This window comes from Camponotus vicinus, unplaced genomic scaffold (genome assembly GCF_025532165.1).
Source record: "Camponotus vicinus isolate PSW18456_S1 unplaced genomic scaffold, iyCamVici1.0 SCAF_6, whole genome shotgun sequence".
Classification (NCBI taxonomy): Eukaryota; Metazoa; Arthropoda; class Insecta; order Hymenoptera; family Formicidae; genus Camponotus; species Camponotus vicinus.
The window spans coordinates 1111670-1129781 of record NW_028141978.1 but is presented as its reverse complement, the minus strand read 5'-3'; the positions used below and the strand labels follow the sequence as shown (position 1 = coordinate 1129781).

General features: G+C 36.5%; 3 protein-coding genes and 1 long non-coding RNA gene across 9 annotated transcripts in view; 2 read left to right on the top strand and 2 right to left on the bottom strand.

The window, feature by feature from the left end:
• Positions 1 to 258: 258 nt before the first annotated feature.
• Pig-a (phosphatidylinositol glycan anchor biosynthesis class A) lies at positions 259 to 3165 on the top strand. Its single transcript, XM_083101465.1, has 7 exons — positions 259 to 755; positions 905 to 1061; positions 1142 to 1321; positions 1388 to 1622; positions 1708 to 2005; positions 2169 to 2529; positions 2727 to 3165. Exons 1-7 carry the CDS (start codon positions 640 to 642, stop codon positions 2796 to 2798), a joined length of 1419 nt encoding a protein of 472 aa, XP_082957591.1. The 5' UTR covers positions 259 to 639; the 3' UTR covers positions 2799 to 3165.
• LOC145972686 (GIGYF family protein Gyf) lies at positions 3070 to 13034 on the bottom strand. Of its 4 annotated transcripts, none has more exons than XM_083101461.1 (16): positions 12926 to 13034; positions 11967 to 12011; positions 11660 to 11876; positions 10878 to 11051; positions 10449 to 10650; positions 10115 to 10328; positions 9051 to 10038; positions 8356 to 8718; positions 7963 to 8274; positions 7766 to 7858; positions 7267 to 7700; positions 6979 to 7180; positions 6703 to 6909; positions 6182 to 6608; positions 5888 to 6117; positions 3070 to 5645 (listed from the first exon to the last, which is right to left on the bottom strand). In XM_083101461.1, the coding sequence occupies exons 2-16, from the start codon at positions 11996 to 11998 to the stop codon at positions 5520 to 5522; spliced, it is 4221 nt and encodes a 1406-aa protein (XP_082957587.1). In that variant the 5' UTR covers positions 11999 to 12011; positions 12926 to 13034; the 3' UTR covers positions 3070 to 5519. The 4 variants fall into 4 exon arrangements, with proteins under 4 accessions (XP_082957587.1, XP_082957589.1, XP_082957590.1 ...); XM_083101463.1 differs by having other exon boundaries at positions 6709 to 6909; XM_083101464.1 differs by having other exon boundaries at positions 6182 to 6602; positions 6709 to 6909.
• Positions 13035 to 14102: 1068 nt separating this feature from the next.
• Skp2 (S-phase kinase-associated protein 2) lies at positions 14103 to 17728 on the bottom strand. Of its 3 annotated transcripts, XM_083102154.1 has the most exons (8): positions 17105 to 17533; positions 16900 to 17002; positions 16471 to 16614; positions 16086 to 16388; positions 15731 to 16019; positions 15216 to 15652; positions 15012 to 15139; positions 14103 to 14923 (listed from the first exon to the last, which is right to left on the bottom strand). In XM_083102154.1, exons 3-8 carry the CDS (start codon positions 16524 to 16526, stop codon positions 14574 to 14576), a joined length of 1563 nt encoding a protein of 520 aa, XP_082958280.1. In that variant the 5' UTR covers positions 16527 to 16614; positions 16900 to 17002; positions 17105 to 17533; the 3' UTR covers positions 14103 to 14573. The 3 variants fall into 3 exon arrangements, with proteins under 3 accessions (XP_082958280.1, XP_082958279.1, XP_082958278.1); XM_083102153.1 differs by having other exon boundaries at positions 16900 to 17533; XM_083102152.1 differs by lacking the exons at positions 16471 to 16614; positions 16900 to 17002; positions 17105 to 17533 and adding an exon at positions 17546 to 17728.
• LOC145973033 (uncharacterized) overlaps positions 16941 to 18112 on the top strand; it is a 10495-nt gene continuing 9323 nt past the window's right edge. The window contains exons 1-2 of the long non-coding RNA XR_014439336.1: positions 16941 to 17072; positions 17162 to 17919. This is a non-coding gene — a long non-coding RNA (uncharacterized LOC145973033). The remainder of the gene's footprint in view (positions 17073 to 17161; positions 17920 to 18112) is intronic.

The window sequence follows — 18112 nt, the reverse complement described above, 5'->3', positions numbered from 1 at the left end:
TAATATAAAAATCTCGATTTTTCTATTGATTTTCAGATCACTTCTTGCAGTAAAAGACTCAAGAGCATTTTTTTTACGCATTAAAAATATTTTTAATTTTACGGTCCGTTTGACGCTGTGAAAGTTTCGAATCGTTTGATCGTCCAATCAGGACGAGGAGAATAAGGATCTCTTTGTTCCGATTGAGCAATCTATCGCTTCGAATCTTTCAAAAGCGACAAACGGAACGCGCTTTAAAAAAACGTCGATAGGGAAAGTCATGCAAAGACACGTGTGGCAATTAATTAAATATTCTCGATTTTACAATTGCATTGTCATTGTCATTCCTGTACATACACACATCTGATGAATTTATAGTAAAAATATATAATATTGAAGACGATTCTGATTTTTCATAAAAATGCTCTGAAGAAAAACTCGACAGTTGGATTCTTCCGTCGTATCTGACGCATCGGATCTCGCGCGAATTAAATTCGAGTATCCCTTGTGTCGAAGGGGTTAGAATGCTTCTCGTTAAGAACGCCGCGAAATGCCTCTGTTATCATTATTAGCGAATCTAATCAAAAATTAAAATAGAAATGTATAGTATGATTAACGTGATACGCAAAAGTAAACCGACTATAATTAGATAATAATGAGATGGAGAGAGAGCTGTCAAACGGGAGTTTGCATCATCGGGAATTTCCAATCGCCAGATTAAATCAGTATGAATCATGTATGGGCGTGAAGATGAGTGGTGTAAGACATAAAATATGGTAATTGAAGATGTGATCTCTTTACGATACATAAATAATAAAATAATAAGACACACGCTATAGTTTTATTAGTTCTGTGTCACTTATAAAAATACATTTTAAATTTGTGACAATGTATATTAATTTAATGTATATTAATTTTTTTCTAGTATGGTCTCGGATTTCTTTTATCCGAATATGGGCGGTGTCGAGGAGCACATCTTCAATTTGTCCCAATGTCTGTTGGAACACGGACACAAAGTAGTGATACTCACACACTCTTATGGGGAAAGAGTAGGCGTACGATACATGACAAACGGATTGAAAGTATGTGCGTTGTATTTTTCTTGTTCCATTAGTTGTCCTTGTTTTGATCGTTTGTACCTTTCACGTTTGTTTTATTTAAGGTATATTACATTCCAGTCAAGGTTTTCTACAATCAGTGCGTTCTTCCAACGATGATATGCTCTCTCCCACTTATTAGGTACATTTTTCTAAGGGAAGAGATACAGATTATACATGGACATTCTGCATTCTCTACTTTAGCACATGAGGGAATGTTGATCGGTAGATTAATGGGATTAAAAGTAAGTTTTGGTGACTGTATTAAAGTAGCAAGCTTTCAAGGATGGCTACTAACGCTATATTTGCAGACAGTTTTCACAGATCATTCGCTTTTCGGTTTTGCGGACGCGTCAGCTATTCTGACAAACAAATTTCTCGAAATATCGTTAGTCGATTGTGATCATTGCATATGTGTGTCTCATATCGGAAAAGAGAATACAGTATTACGAGCCAAAGTGAAAAAGGAGAAAGTATCCGTTATTCCAAATGCCGTTGATACCGTGCTGTTTACGCCTGCCACCAGTAAACGGAGCAACGATTTTAGTAAGCTTAATAACTCGAGATTCTGTTTTACACATTACATTAGAAACGCATTATTCTCTAATTATTATGTAACTGTCAATTTCAGTTACCATAGTAATAGTATCGCGATTAGTGTATAGGAAGGGCGTCGACCTTCTAGCCCACATAATACCCGAGATTTGTTTACGTCATAAAAATGTACAATTTCTAATCGGCGGGGATGGACCGAAAAGGTGGTTGATAGAGGAAGTAAGGGAGAGGAATCTGCTACAGCACCGAGTCACTTTGCTGGGCAGTCTGGAACACTCCCAAGTCAAACACGTTTTAAACAAAGGTCACATCTTTCTTAACACGAGTTTGACAGAGGCTTATTGCATGGCTATTGTAGAAGCAGCTTCTTGCGGGTAAACATTCCTTTCTTCCTTTCTTATTACATTTAATCTGTGAAACATTTATTTTATTTATTCTTTTTTGACTCTGAGTTTTTCTAATAATTTTCTCATTCTATTCTTCTCTCTGCCAACAGAATTTTATCGAGCGACAAATATGATTAATATTGTTTTGCAGTTTGCAAGTAGTATCGACGAAAGTCGGAGGGATTCCGGAAGTTTTGCCACCGGATCTGATTTATCTTGTCGAACCCACTGTACCAGCGTTAATCGAAGGGTTGGAGATGGCTATAGCTGATTACAAAAGAGGTGACATCAAATGTCCCTTCGAGATGCATAGGAGAATAGGCTTATATTACAACTGGTTCAACATCACGAAACGTACTGAGATAGTATATAATTTGGTGAAGCGCGAAGCAAAGAGAAATCTAGGACAACAATTGGCGAGTCAGTTGCAAAGTGGTGTATTGGCCTATTTACTTGTGTTGTCCCTGTGCTATATAATACTACAAGTCTTGGAATTTTTCGTTCCTAGAAAGGTAAAATATTTGAAATTACATGTATAACATACACAATATATGCATATTTTGTTAACTTATATACATTTTTCGCTTTATTGTTGGCTTATATGTTTAGTTTTTGGTCTTTATATCATCTGTTCTTGTATATGTATTATATCAATGTATCAAAAGAAGAGATTCCTCTTTACATTTATAATTATAAATAAAATTTTCAGTACATCGATATTGCGCGGGACTACAACGACATTCACGTTATGCCATCCAACGGGAAAGGAAAACCCGATTAACTGTCATAGAAGCGTGAAATGTAAACTTCTCAATGTGTTCAAGTATTTTATATAGTCTATATACTTTGAAAACATTCCAGAAAAAATTTCACATTCTCCGCAAAAGTTATCGTTAAGAAAAATAATCATGGTCTGTTGCATTTATCGATAAATTTTTAAAGAAATACAACTATATATCTATATAAAAATGTTATGCACAAAATAATGATACGCAAAACAAGGAGAAAGTACAAATATCGTGACTTGTATGTAAAATTATTACAACTGACAGGACTGTTTATAACAATTTTATTTATTATATTTCCTGCTGCTTTTTGTAATCTCTGTGTATCATTCCAAAACAAATATAATAGCGCATGATGTTCAACATCCGACGTTAGTTTGTTTATGAAAATAATACTTTATCCGTTAAATGTGTGGATTTCTTTTTTTTATTATGATACATGTGACATCTCGTATGAATCAATGCGTAACACGTATAACAATTTGTAACGATATCCAACGCCGCTCGTACCCCGCATACACATATAGTTACATATGCTTAAGAAAGATATTTATTGCGTCATTAGCATTACAAAATATCGTCGTGTGTGTATTACGGATAGTTCGTGCTTACGTTTTAAAACAATTCGCGCTAATCTTTAAGCAGTTATTTGTAGCAATATGTGTGGAGTAGAAAGGTTAATTCGTATTCATGTAATTCACCAACCGCGTGTTAATATAATCGATATTTTTCGCGAGTATTTTTTTACTCTTTTTATAAGAAGCGATAAAGTAATTTCATTTTTTTCTCTCTTTTTTGAACGCTGCGATCAAAAATCTGCCATACTTTCGTTCGACTATCAGTTATCATCTGCGCATACAGAGTATACAAGTGTACGAAATATATATTATATCGACTTATATGAGAAAAAAAAGTTACATTTGTACTTTTAAATAAAAATTTGATACGCGTTGTTGTATATTGTGGAGTATTTTATCAGGTCCGCGATTTATAACAAAATTAAAATTATGTATAATTAAAATTTATACAAAACGATAAGAAAGTAAAGTTAAAAATATTTATTTCAATTAGTTGTATGTTAAATACAATTATAGAATTGATACAATGTGTTAATAATTTTTTAATTATCGCTTTCGTCTGTTTGTTTAATCGCCGCGCGTATACTCTGTACATTAATCTATTTATACATAAATCTTTCACGTGTAAGGATCTATCATTTTCTCTTATGTTGTATGTTCTTATATAAGAGAAAATCAATGAACCTTAGTTAACAAGCATCATAATATTACGAGTGGTCAGATCTGTGTCACAACATTACACGCTTATTCAATATCGCATCTCTTGATGCATATTAGTCCATTTAAGATATAATGAAACGAATGTCTTTAAAAAGTGCTAAAAAGATTCCCCTTTACGGATCTTTAACTACGACACTTACAAGAGAGTTATAAAATAAAACTTTACAAAAAAGTACTCCGCTCACGTATTATGTCTCTGATCACGTATTATGTCATTTAAGTCTCCCCGTGTAAGTTTTTCGAGTCTTTTCAAGTTTTTCTTATTAGATCGACTACAAGAAGACTACGACGAGTGAGATCCACACATGCGGTTATCAGTGATGTCACGATTTTATCTACGCTGTCGAGATTGTGTGGAATTAATAATACAAATATCGCTTTTAAATCGCTATTGCTTCATTTCTACTGCAGAACCAAAAGTTTCTAATCAAGAGTGCTATGCTGAATTGCTAGTTTTATTTCATAATTACTCCTACTGTCAGGAAAGAGTATCTTGAATCTCTCTGTTTCTTCCTTTTTCACTGCTCATTCGTTGTTGCAAAGAGTAACGCGAGTTCTATTATTAATATTTGCGTATGCAACTACTGTTGTGTGTACATGAAATTCTGCTTAGAGTATCGTTATTATGATTGCAGTATATTATGACGGCGGAAAAAATATTAAAAAAGTAAAGGAAGAGATTTTTCCGTGCTCGAAATGCATGGATTAAATCATTCATAAAATCTGTTGTATAAATAATACAAAGTGCGCGAATCTTTTCTTCTCGATGAATATATCTGCGACAAAGCGAAAAATCCATAGGATTCAGTGAGGGCAAATACTGACGCACCGCATATATATTCAGTACTTGAGACAGTGTTTTTCGCGATCTCACAACATGAGCACGTTCTAATACATGTGTGTGTATGTATATATATATTCTTTTTTCGTCGAACACCTTTACATACACATATTGCTATTGACTGCCAGAGCTTATTTTATCTCTGTATATCTTTTCTCTCCCTTTTTCTTTTATCGTCTTGGCTTAGGGATTTAAATGATGATGGTGATGATAATGATGAAATGTTATAAAAGTTTCCAACTTTAATTGTCGCGCGTACATACATAGGAAAAAGTAAGTCCGTCCTCTTTCTTTCTGAAATATTCATCTTTGAGTAATATGTACAATGGAGTTTTTTCCATTTAATGTAATAAGAAAATAACGCCACGCTCAGCCACGGTCCTGTCATCGACGATTGAAGAACGATCGAATTCTTCCTTGGATCGTAAAGTATTTGTATGCTTCAAGAGATTACCCGTGGTGGGTGATTCTTCTCAGCAGCACCCGTTTGGCATATACAATAAATAAATAACGAACCATTTGCAATGTGTAAATCGAGAGCGTCGCATCATTTCCGTGAGGTAAATTGGCGAAACAGCTCAGACTCCTTCACCATAATCGCGATCACCTACGTTGATACGATCAGGGGCCGCGGTTACGCTAAAGCCAAGAATCCTGTTGTCCACTTTGAACATCTTTCCTTTCTTTGGTTTCTTGGATTTTCCCTGAACAAAAAAGGGGATATATCTAATGTGTTTTGCACAATTCGAGGCACGACTTACATAATATGATTCTACCTTTATATTTGAGATATTAACTTTGTCTTATCATATAAATAATGTGAAAAGAGATAGTAACCTATTACAAAAATATTTACTCTATTTAAATGATTTAATAATATTTTAATATATTTCCACGGATCGAATGAAAATGGGACCGTGTAACAAGGATAATTCACTTCGCTTACCTTCACTTCTTGAAATTCTGCAGATGCATTCGGATTAACGGCTGGCGCTGGCTTGCACAGATCGTCCGCTTGTGCTTGAGGACGCTGCGCAGATCGCCATTTACTTCGCTTCTCTAAGAATTGCTTGGCAAATTCTGTGCTCTGTTTGGTATCGCCAAGGTAAACGCGAACGTACTCTTTCACCTCGTAAGCTGACTCTATGTCCCGCAGGAATCCAACGAATGTAGGGACTGCGAATGCACGTGGTGTAGTAGAAAATCGATGTGAATGATAAACTCGACGCGTTATACTTACTGTCCACAGACGCTTGTATACCGCTCAACGTTTTATTACACCATTGCGTAAAATCATCGGGCTTGGCAGTGTTCTGTTCAAATAGTTTCTTCACCAGTTCTTCCTCCCTCTTGTTTTTGCTCTTGGATGCCTTATTGTTACTATTCTGTTGAGGTTGTTGTTGCTGCTGCTGTTGCTGGTTAGAAGTGCTGGATTTCGCGGTCGCAGTTTGTTTGGTAGCCGGTTGCTTTACAGTCGCGGATGACTTAACGGGCGCGGGATCATCCCAGAAGCCACTGTTACCAGCATTAATGGACCACGCTTGGCTATTCGTACTCGAATTGGCCCAATTCAAGCATTGTGATGCTGTACCCCATATTCCAGCATTCTGCAGCATACTTGCCGATTCCTTTTGACCGGCTTTTTCCTGCCGTTCCCTTTCCTGTTGCTAGGGAAGAAATATTTCAATTTCTTATCGCACGATCTCTTTTTACGGAAACAATATTTTATCGTCGCTAGTATACTCAGGAAACAATAAGTACCTTTACCTTAGCGATGTGTTCTTGTTCTTCCTGCTGGATTTGCGCGAGACTTTTCACTTGGAGCGGTTTATTGGAAGCGGTAGCCTTTTCCGCCCATTTAAACTGTAATCGCTTCGACGAATCGGTTGCCGATGCTTCTTGTGCCGCTTCTATCGCCTTTTGCTGCGCTAATTGTTGCTGCATCATTTGTTGAAGCCGTTGCTCTTCCTGTAAGATAACAAAGATATTAGTAGATATGCATAAATTATGTATGTAACAAACGTAAAATGTATTTACCGCTTTCTTCTCTCTCTCGAATCTTTGAATCTCAGCGAGCGAAGCTGTATGAGCGGCAGGAGCCATCGCGCGTGGAGTCTGAGCCCATGGAGCTTTATTTCGTTCCTGAAGTTTACGTAGTGCTTCGGCTTCTCTTCGCCGTTGTTCCGTGCGACGCGCCTGTTCTTCCGCTTCTACTTGTCGTCGTACTTCCACTTCTTTTCTGTAAAGTTTACAGATAAAAGTTTCATTCAAATATTCAATTCATTTCGTTTGTTTAAGCTTTGTATAAATTCTACATCGACATACCTAAGTCTCTCTTCTTCCTTCTTTTGCTCTTCCTCCATCATTTTTTTTCTCTTCTCTTCCTCCTTCTTCAGTTTCTCTTCTTGTTTTTTAAGTTCTTCCCGCTTTCTTCTTTCCTCTTCCTGTTTTCTCTTCAAATTCTCTTCTTCTTGTTTTCTCTTCTCCTCGCGCCTTTTCTCCTCTTCTTTACGTTTTTTCTCCTCCCTCTTTTTCTGCTCTTCTTCTTGCTTGCGTTTCTCTTCCTCTTTTCGTTTCTTCTCTTCTTCCTTTTTCTTTCTCTCCTCGTCTTTACGCTTCGCCTCTTCCACTTGTCTAGCTTGTTCCTCCTCCTTTTGCTTTCTCTTTGCATTCTCTTCCTCCGCTTGACGTTGCAATTCTTCTTGCTTCTTTAACTCTTCTTTTTTCCTATCCTCTTGTAACTTTAGATTCTGTTCTTCCTAAAAAGAGAAAATAATACATTAGATTTTTTTATAACATTAAAAATCGAACAAAATTAAATTACCAGTATTTGCTGTTCAGTTTTCATATCTTTAGCATGTAAATCCCACAGAGAACCGGGTAATTGTCCAGGTGGCATTGCGGGGATGGGCCCAACCTGGAAAATAATATAATGCTGATGAATAAACGATATTGAATCGATTTTTCAAACATAATTTTTGCATCTCTGTAAAAACTTGAACTTTACACGACGCAACGCACCTGCGCTAACCAATTCTGCGCATTAAACTGGGGAGCTATTTGCGGCGGAGGTTGCGGCCAGACAGTATCCATATGAGGTGCTTGCGGATGGCCATTTGTGTTGACATTAAGTTGACGTAGCAGAGATTTAATTGGATTGTCTTCTTGCGTCGGCGCGGGAGTCGGAGCGATATTTGGTTGTTGTATGGTAGGCAAATTTTGTATATTACCCATCTGTTGGATCAACTGTTGTAATGGATCTACTGTAGCTGGATGAGACGATGCGGTTGCATGCGGATTTGTCGGTAGGTGTGTCTCGGGCTGCGTTTTTGCCTGTGTGAAGAATATACGTTCATAGTATTTTGCTTAATATCAATTTAAAGCTAACATTGAATTAGCTTACTGATACATTACCTGCTGCATCTGAGTGAAAAGTTGCATAACAGGATTAGCTGTCTGAGACGCAAGGTGAGGTACAAATGGGTTTGTTGCTATCGGAACTTCCGGAATCTCTTGCATTCCGTCCTGTATGACATATTGTAGAATCAATTGGTTCTGCTCTACTGGACTCAACGTTGTCCAGTGTTCCGATTGAGACAACTTCGCTATCGCCGATGTTCTCATCTGTCTAAGTAGCATTTGCTGATTGTGCATCATCTGCATTTGCTGATATGTCATCAACAATATCGGATCCTCTATTCCGGTCTTCGGTATAGCACTAGCGGCTAGTCCAGCTGGTATAGTAGTAGGAACAGGCGGAATCATTTGTTCCGATAGCTATGAATAAAAATTTATTTGATATTATTAAATATAATATATTCAATAGCAATTGCGAGAGGAATTGAATGCAAGATAAAAATATGTAATTTTTTATTTTAGAAATCTTTGGATATTTCTTTACATCGCAAACTGAATATTATAGATGATTACAAATAAAATTCATTTTCCTTTTATCCTGCTTCCTTTTAAATTATTCAATTCAAAGCTATTTATACACTATATTTGGATACACATCCAAATCCTCGATTAATAAAATAATTTAGTAAAAATATATAAGAATTTAAAAAGAATGCATAAAATAATGTAAAATAAATATGAGTATAGTGTACCTTCAAAGGAGGTATTGGCAGACCAGGCGTGAAGGGCACTCTTCCGTACATCTTAATCAGATCACCGAGTGTAGCGTACCTTTCGTCGCAAGTTCTTCTCACCAATAAGCCCGTAGTGAAATAACCGGCCTTGCACCACTCGGCCATTTCACTAGCTAAAAACGGTCCCTGAACTTCACCCTGTGGATCACGATAATACCATTTTTCCTGATTACTCGTGGAGGAAACTGCGGAAGGTTGATTACTGCCAATCGCGGACGGGACACCAGTAGCAATCGTTTTCTCTTTGTGACTCTCTTCATCTGCCATTAATTTGGCTACCAATGCATCAGCCTCTTCTTTCATTCTATCATAGTCGTCCTCTGATCTCTGCCTGATGCTGGCAATTCCTGAATTATGCACGAGCTTCGATTGTTCCAAAATTGCTTGAATCTGTCGATTAGTTGTGGTAACAGTTATTTGGGACTCTTTTTTAACTTCTTGGGGCTGTATGTTTTCTTTATCGTGAGTTCCACTTGGAGGTTCATCAGGTTTTTCACTAGTCTCGACTTTATTCACATTTGCAGATCCGATGACAGTCTTCTTCTGCAAAAGATCCGAAGGTGTCGTTAAGATCTTCGCGGGAATGTCTTCAGTCGTCGATGCAACTGGAGGTTTGGCGGAGGGCGAATTACATTTTCTCTCTTTTCCTATAGAATTATCCTTATCTTCGACTGAATCTAACGGTTTCGATCGTTCCTTACTTAATGTAGTACCGACTGTATTATTTGTATGGCGATTCAATGATTGGACAGAACCTGTTCCGAAAGTCAATGTCTTGTTATTAGATTTCACTATATTAGAAGCACTTCCTTCCGAGACGCGTCGAGTTCTGCCTTGTTGGGAAGCACCCGCTACACCGTCTTCATCGTCGTCTGAATACATTCCACCATGAAACGCGCCTGAAGCATCGAAACTGCCGCCGCTTTCACTCGGATTTTCCGTCGCCCTGAAATATCAAGATTAAGAGATGAAATAAAAAATAAAAAAAAAAAAGAGATGCCATAATGAAATTTAATATTAACCATTCTGGCAGATTGTCGTGATTATCATGATGATTTGATTCCCAAGCGCGAGCAGTACGAGGTGGTGGATGGTGACTTGAATCATGGGAAGGTCTGTGGTTTCCCCGATGTTCCCATCTTCCCGATCCACCACCTCTGCTTTCTTCCCCATCACCATCATTTCGGTCCAGCCTATCCCGATCTATACTGCCACCCTCGCGCCAACTACTCCTTCCTAACATAAATATCTTTATTACATATAAACATATATGTGTATGTGCATACGCACATACATATATGTATAATAATAATGATATCTCCTTTTAAATGTACGAAACGATGTGTCTGTACTTACCCCACTTACGCCAACCGTCATCGTCTTCTCCCCCTCCGCGATGACGTCTCCAATTACTTTCCATAAGCGAGCTACCGCTAGTTCCACGACTTAGTTCTTTTCTCGGACTAGTGGAACCGTTCCATTCTCCTGGATCTGGAGCACCATTTCTCTCCGGCCAACCGCGTTCGCTTTGAGATCTATCGAATGGCCTATTTCTTCCCTATAAATAAAATCTTTCAGCTTCCTCCATCATGTGTTCCTATGTTAATTTTTTTTTCTAATTATTCTTTTTTAATCAGCAAGTGTATTATCTCTATTTTTGTAAATTTTATGATATTCGAAAAAAAGCAATAGATATAAAAGACAAATTAAATTAAGAAAAAAAGTAAATATATATCAAAGAAGAAATTTTTTAGAAAAAAAGAACAGAAACCTGGAACCACGTACCTGGAATGATTGGCCCTCAATTCGTATCCCATCACCAGAATCGTCTCCGAAACCAACTCCGCGTGAATAATGAGATGAATATAAGCCTCCTCTTCCAGTTCTACCACGTCCACGATCCACACTGCTGCCTCTTCCACGACTACCGATATTAGTTATCCCCCCATTCCACATACGCTAAAAGGTGCACATATATTTGAGCGTTATATTATAAAGAGCAAAAAGAGACAAATTTTTTTTTCAAATAAACTTATTTTCATTTTTTACAATTTTAAGATAGTAACTCAAAAGAAGATAGCTGTGAATACAACAAGCCTTATATAAAAATAGAATATATATTTAAAAAAATCTGTGTTCTGTTTCTTATTGATAGTTTTACTGCATTTGAATTCAAATATAAATATTGAATGTGTGTGTGTGTATGCATATACATGCGTTTATATATAACTTCAAAAGATAATTTGAGTAAAAGAGAAAATTGAAAAATTTATTAAAAATTATTTTTTAAAAAAAGCAAGTTGTTTGTGTGATGAAAAGAAAAATTAAGGTAAAAAAACTCCAATGTTATATTTTTAGATAGTTCCTAATATCAATAGAGATTAAAAAGGAGAGAAGGAATGAGAAACAAAAAAAAAATAACACAAATTAAATAACTTGAGCTTTCTTGTCTTTCTATTATTATCAATAATAATTAAAATTAGGCTATTTTCCCTTGTGATAAAAATATAAATCATATAATATAAAGTGGATCATGATATTAATGTACAATATGTATATCTAATTACCGTTTCATCCTCTGTCATCTGTACAAGAGCCAATGGAGGTTGAGTTTTCTCTACATACAATGCTGGAAAAGTTGTTAGAGGCTCTGGAGGTTTATAATTGCGATCAAACAAAGCCAGCATCTCCTCTCGACCGTATCTATGCTCTGCCAATTGATACCGAGGTGTACTCAATGTTGTGGTTCCTCCACCACCTCCACCACTACCACCAGTGCGCAACCTGCATATGACGTAAATATAACTACATTAATATAAACACAAATATAAATGACGAGTTAACTTTCACTAGCAATGCACTGCAATTACGTACCATTCTGGACCAAATTTCATGGAATCCGTCATGATGTACTATCTTCTAAAAAAGAAAAAAATGCAAAATAAGACCAGTAACTTGTAATAAAGCATATCTAATTGCAATACACACATTATTCTATGAAGCTGAGTATTATAAAAAGCATCTTACAAAAATATAGAGTACACAAGACAAGTTCTGTTGCATAACATAACTTCAAGATGTTTTTTTTTTTTTTTAATTTTTTTATCGAATGATATTCGATATCGCGAAGTTTATATAAATATTTGTAGGGCCAGATCGATTCTAACAGAACACGAGGCAAATAAAATCGTAGTAATGCGATTTTCCTCGAAGGCTCGAAGATGGGTAGAAGAAATTTGCCATCCATCACGAAGGGGGGCTTTGTCATCTGTTACATCCCAGTGTACACACGATGCAGATCGACATAAAAAGAGATAGCCGTAGCGATCTCGCGTATATAAACCAGAGTGTACCGATCAGCTCGTACCTGTTGCTCGATATCGGGATATCGTGATCAGCGGTCGCGAATTTCGATAAAAAAAGACGGATGAAAGAGCGACGGGCTTTCGAGGAGCAAAGAAAGTTCCGTAGAGTAACACAAGGTACAGCAGCGCGCGGAGCTCGTCAATTATGCGCGGCTTCGGAGGATCCTCGGAGACTCTCGCGATGTATCTCCTCGCTGGTCGCGAGAGAGGCGCGTCGTGAAACAGCACGCGATCTCATCATCGCGACACGCTTTTCGCAGGCGCAGAGAACGAGCGAGAACGATATCCGCGATCCAAGGTGGCAACATTAACCCAACTTTTTTTTGATCGTGCGAGCACCAGGAAGATCGACGCGCGCGGTGAATCGCGATCGGGACGAGAAAGTGGAAAAAAAATGACCGCCGATCTCGGGCCTCGGACGATCGCGGATGGGCACGAAAACGGCGTCCGGATCTTCGGGAAAAATACCTTAGCTGAGCTTCGAAATCACTGAGAACAGCGATACAACACACCAATATGGCTGAATTTTTTTTTTAGAATGGAGCGCATGCGAGAGTTTTGCGTGGTGGTAGTGATGACACGCTTGCAAGGGAGGTCGCGAAAAGTCACCAGATGAAAAAACTAAAAATGGCAGCATGGTTGCATGGCAGCAGTAACCAATCCACTTTTACAGCCGTACAAAATTCAAATATAAAATTAATTATTAATATAAAAATGATTTTTTGAGATACAAATTTAGATTTTAAAAAATACAGATATATATCAATCATAAAATATTATAAAAACTTTATACATAAGTTTTAAAAAACATTATATATGAATAATTAATTTCATTTCTTTGACAAGCATCGTATTAATGACAAATGTCAATCTCTTTTGAAAATTTGTAAGATTTAATATTTGTGTATAACTTGAACGATTTCCATAATTTTTTATATAATTAATACACGCATATTCAATATTTTCAAATCGATACGTATTTTTCTCAATATCTTTTATGTGACCTTATAGCCTAATAGCCATATTGTTTTCTATATTTGTGGGCAATTTTTATTGGGTGGTTATCGCGCATCTAATGATGAGAGCACAGACGTAACTATAAAAAGTAGACTGCTTCAATCTGCGACGTAAGTGGAAATTACCGTTCGAGTGACGAGGATAAATATATTTAATTTAATCTCATTCTATTCTTATCTAATTTGTTCCTTTTATTTCTGATAGAAACAGAAAAAATAATTTTTTTATTACATTATTATGTCTGGCTTGTTTAATACATGCTTTTTGTTGTGACAATCGCGCACGTGTATTTAGAAAGGAGGGGATGACATTTAACTGGAACTTCCTGATTGGTCAATCTAGTAAGAAATCTCAAGCATCAATCGCTGTAATTGGTTGGATAATCTCAACGTGAATACGCTGCATGCTTCCGGAATATGTAACCGTGAAAAAATAATTGATACGTAAAATATTTTAAATACAAGGATATACATAGGTAAAAGGGATGAAAATGATCGCTCATATTGTGCTCATCTCTTTGAACAAAGCAAAAGTACAAATGAATTGAACTCTTTATAATCAAAAAGAAAAAAATTACACAATTATTTGAAAATGTTAAATTATGTAAATTAAAAATATCTCTTACACATATTTATCCAGCTACATTTAATAGTTTTCTGAGATCTTTACTGATAAAAATCGGTAGCAAAACAATAATTATTGACAATCTTTGATACATCACGATCAGAAGCTATCTGTAAGACGGTCTCGCACAGCCGTGATAATTCTATATCTTAAGTATTAAAAATACACACCTGATTCTGGTAAAAATAATATAAATATTTATACAAAGCTTCTAAAAATACCTGAGCAACAATTCAATATTATAAACTTTTAGAAAAGAACACATTATTAACACTTTAAATGTTTATGTATATCTTACTTAAAAAAAAACAATAGAAAAAATACCCTCGCTTTCCCCAATAAAGTTAATTTTATCAATATAATATTCAGTCTGTTTGTAAAAAAATACAGTATTACATACAGATCGGATCCCTTTGGTAAAATCTGTCCCTTGATTTATTATAAATTGATGAAAAAATATTGTCTATATTTAAATTTAATCTCTAACTCGGAGGCCCCAAATACTGGTTCTTCGAATACCAACTGTTGGTCGTGCGACGGAGCTATAAAGGTATTTGTTAATTTCTGGCACTTCACGACAGCTGGCTTGTAATGACTTGAGCACAGAGTCCGACATCAAGCCGAAAACATCTAAATATAATAAACATGGCATATGAGCTAATCTTATGTATGCAGATTGCGGAATGCTGTAGCAACGGCTTAACGATAAGTGTTCTAGTCTTGAAAAATTTAATAAATTATGAACAGTATGGATTGTAAGCATAGCACAATCGCTCAAGTCTAATTCTATAATATCAGAACATCTTCTTGACAAGTCTTTTACATCTGAAATTAGAAAGAAAAATAATATATTTTTTAAATATATACATGTAAGTGAAAGGGACTAAATAACACAATTCATTTATATACTTACTATCATCAGTCAATGTTTTTCTACAGCCTGCTATATTTAAGCGTATAATAGATGATGGCAGTGTTTTACAAAGTAGTGTCATACACTCGCTATCCAAAGAACACCATGCCATATTGAGGGTAGTTAAGCTAAAATATAATTCATCAAATGTGTACAAATTGACTGAAACATAAGGCATATGTATACAGAGATAGATAATCTTACTTTTTGAGTTTCATTAAATCCAAAATACATCCAATGTTCATATTTTTGCACATTGTAAGATTCAAAACTTCTAATTCAATGTTTTGACTAATGGCTTTACAACAGTCTTTGTTCATTATGCAATTTTCCAGTGACAATTTTTTCAAGTATTTACATTTAGATAATAACGCGGCTAAACCGGTTGGCGAAATAACTGCCATGGATAGATCCAAATATTGTAATTTACTAATATATGAGTCATTGAGAACTTCGCTGCCCTCGCAAAAGATGGGATCCGCGATCTCCGCTTGTGCTAGTCTTAGAATTTGTACCCCTCGAGGCAATATATAACCTAATGTACCCTCGCTTAAAACTTTGCTACCTAAATCTAATCTAGTCCATAATGCTTCATCGCGAGCTATCTGGCACCAACGTTTACATACAAACATGGAACGTACCTATATGTAAGAAATAAATAACAATTATGAGTTAAACAGTTATATCTGCAATATTCTAGAATATAAATATTTTCTTACCAAACATTTTTTAGGTAGCCACTTTAATATCATCAAAATTATTTCATCCGATAGCTTGTTAAACTTATCTTCACCTTCGATGGAAGGTATTCTTTTTCTCCTAAATAGACAAAAATGATCTAAAGAAGTTGGCTCATTCTTATCAACAGAAGCATTCATCTTCTCTTTAGTAAAATTTGCTTTTAAATCCCCAAAATAATCAGCTTCCATCTTTGATGAATAGCCAGACTCATTTTCTACACCACTAAAAGCAGCTAGCTCATCCAAATCGTATGACTCTTGATGTATCCTGAATAATAATCCAAGTGAGAAATAAATAAACAGATACGATTTAAAATAAATTTCCTTTTCTCACCTCTCTGTATTTTCCAAACTAGAAGTTGTATAAACTTTCTCTTCATATTCAAAGCCATCAACTTCACTTACTGATAATTTTTTGTTATTAACTAAATTTGCTGGTAAAATTATGCAGTCTCCAGATGTTTTTTCACAGTTCACTATACCATCTTCCAACATACTAACTCCCATATCCTCTAAGATTTCAGGTTCTATGAGACTGGCATTTCCAGAATATGACCATCCTGCACTACTTTGAGACTCGCTGTTAACAGTACTGTTGAGATTGTTATTGCAGCCATCGTCCAAACGTAATCGTTTGCTGCAAACACAAAGGATTCTTTTCAGTGCAACATATGCGTTTCCCCTTATTTATAAATTGATTAAAAATAAATTATATGAACCTGCTCCACCAGGGTGATGACAAAGAAGAATCTTTGTTCATTATTATTTTATACATATATATGTATATATATGTGAGTTCTTATATTTTCCGAATTCTAATATTAAATTCTCACAGCAGACTTTTAACAAACTGGACAAATACACTGCAGATGAAAAGAGGAGATAATGCTTGGGTTTTGCAAGTTATATTAGGTGTATTAATCATAAAGGTCATACAACATGATATATTCATCAATTACTTTCAATCTTCTACACTTTTCACAATTTATTTAACTCAATTGTACTTTTTTTTTATATATGTGAATCCATCTTTTTTTAATAAAAATAACATCCATATAAAACAGCAAATAAACATATAAACATGGTATAATTTATAGAATTATGAGCAAAGGAGGAGCACAAACAACAACAAAAAAATGATTTCCTACATAGATTAATGTTTGCTCCAAAGTTCACATCTACCGAATACGTGTTATTTATTTTCGTAGAACTTTTGTTTGCTCGAGGTATCAAATCTCGCAGGAGCGATAACTAGAAAAAAAATCAGAAGACTGAAAATATTTCTCCAGCAGGATCCCCAGATCGTTGGTTCTCTCGAACTGTAAGTTTGCCCGAATAACTGAAATTAATTACTGATAAAAACACAGGAGGGAACTTGCGACAACTGAAGGCTTGGAAATTTTTCTTTAGCGTCAACTCTCGGCCAATAATATCGTTATATCGAGTATTTCGCTCGGAAAGACAACAAAGCAGCAACGGTCGATCGTGCTTTTGATGCCGTTCACGGCGTCCCTTAAAGGTCAGGCCAGTTCAGGTCAAGAAAATACGAATGCACATCTGGAGGAGAAAGAGGGAGAGAGAGAGAGAGAGAGAGCGAAAGGAAAAAAAGGGAACTCTGATGCTTTCAATTTTACCTGCGGCAACGAACGACCGAGCACGCGCGGGTGTACACCTGAGATTTCCCTTTTCTCCCTCCCTCCTCCCCCTCTTTCTCACGAAAAGCAACAGGGTGTGAGAGATCACCATAAAGTACGATCGAAATATATAACCTCGGGGGATCAAAATTTCCCTCACCTCTCGGGCGGCGAGAATTCCTCCGCTTTCGACAAACTGGCCTCCTCGTGAAGTCGCACGTGCTCAACCACGGCCGAGTTCATCATCCTCTTCCTCAGTTTGTATCCAGCGAACCACCTACGAGACGATCGCTCACTAACGGCTGCCGGCAGCGACGAGCGGGACACGACTGGCAGGTTGGCGAGCCGGCGCGGCGAGTCGCGGCCGCTGATTGGTCGGCCGCGAAACGGCGGGAACGCAGCGATCTATCGAAGCGGCGAAAACGCGCGCTCGCGCTTGCGCGATGCGCGACAGGACGCGCTCGTCGCCGCGAGACGGCCGTGATTTCGCGCTCTTTCCTTCGTGGTTTGCGACTTTACGTCCCCTTATCCCGGGTAAATATACTATTTAACATTATTATTATTATTATTATTATTGTTAGAGATTAATATCTTATTACGATATTTTATCAATTTGTTGACGCGCGCTTATTTGAAGGGAAAAAGTACCTGTTCTAACCATAATTTAGTTGAGTTTTCCCATCAGCTGTTTTCTCAGCACATTTCGAGCGTGTATTAATCCGACTTC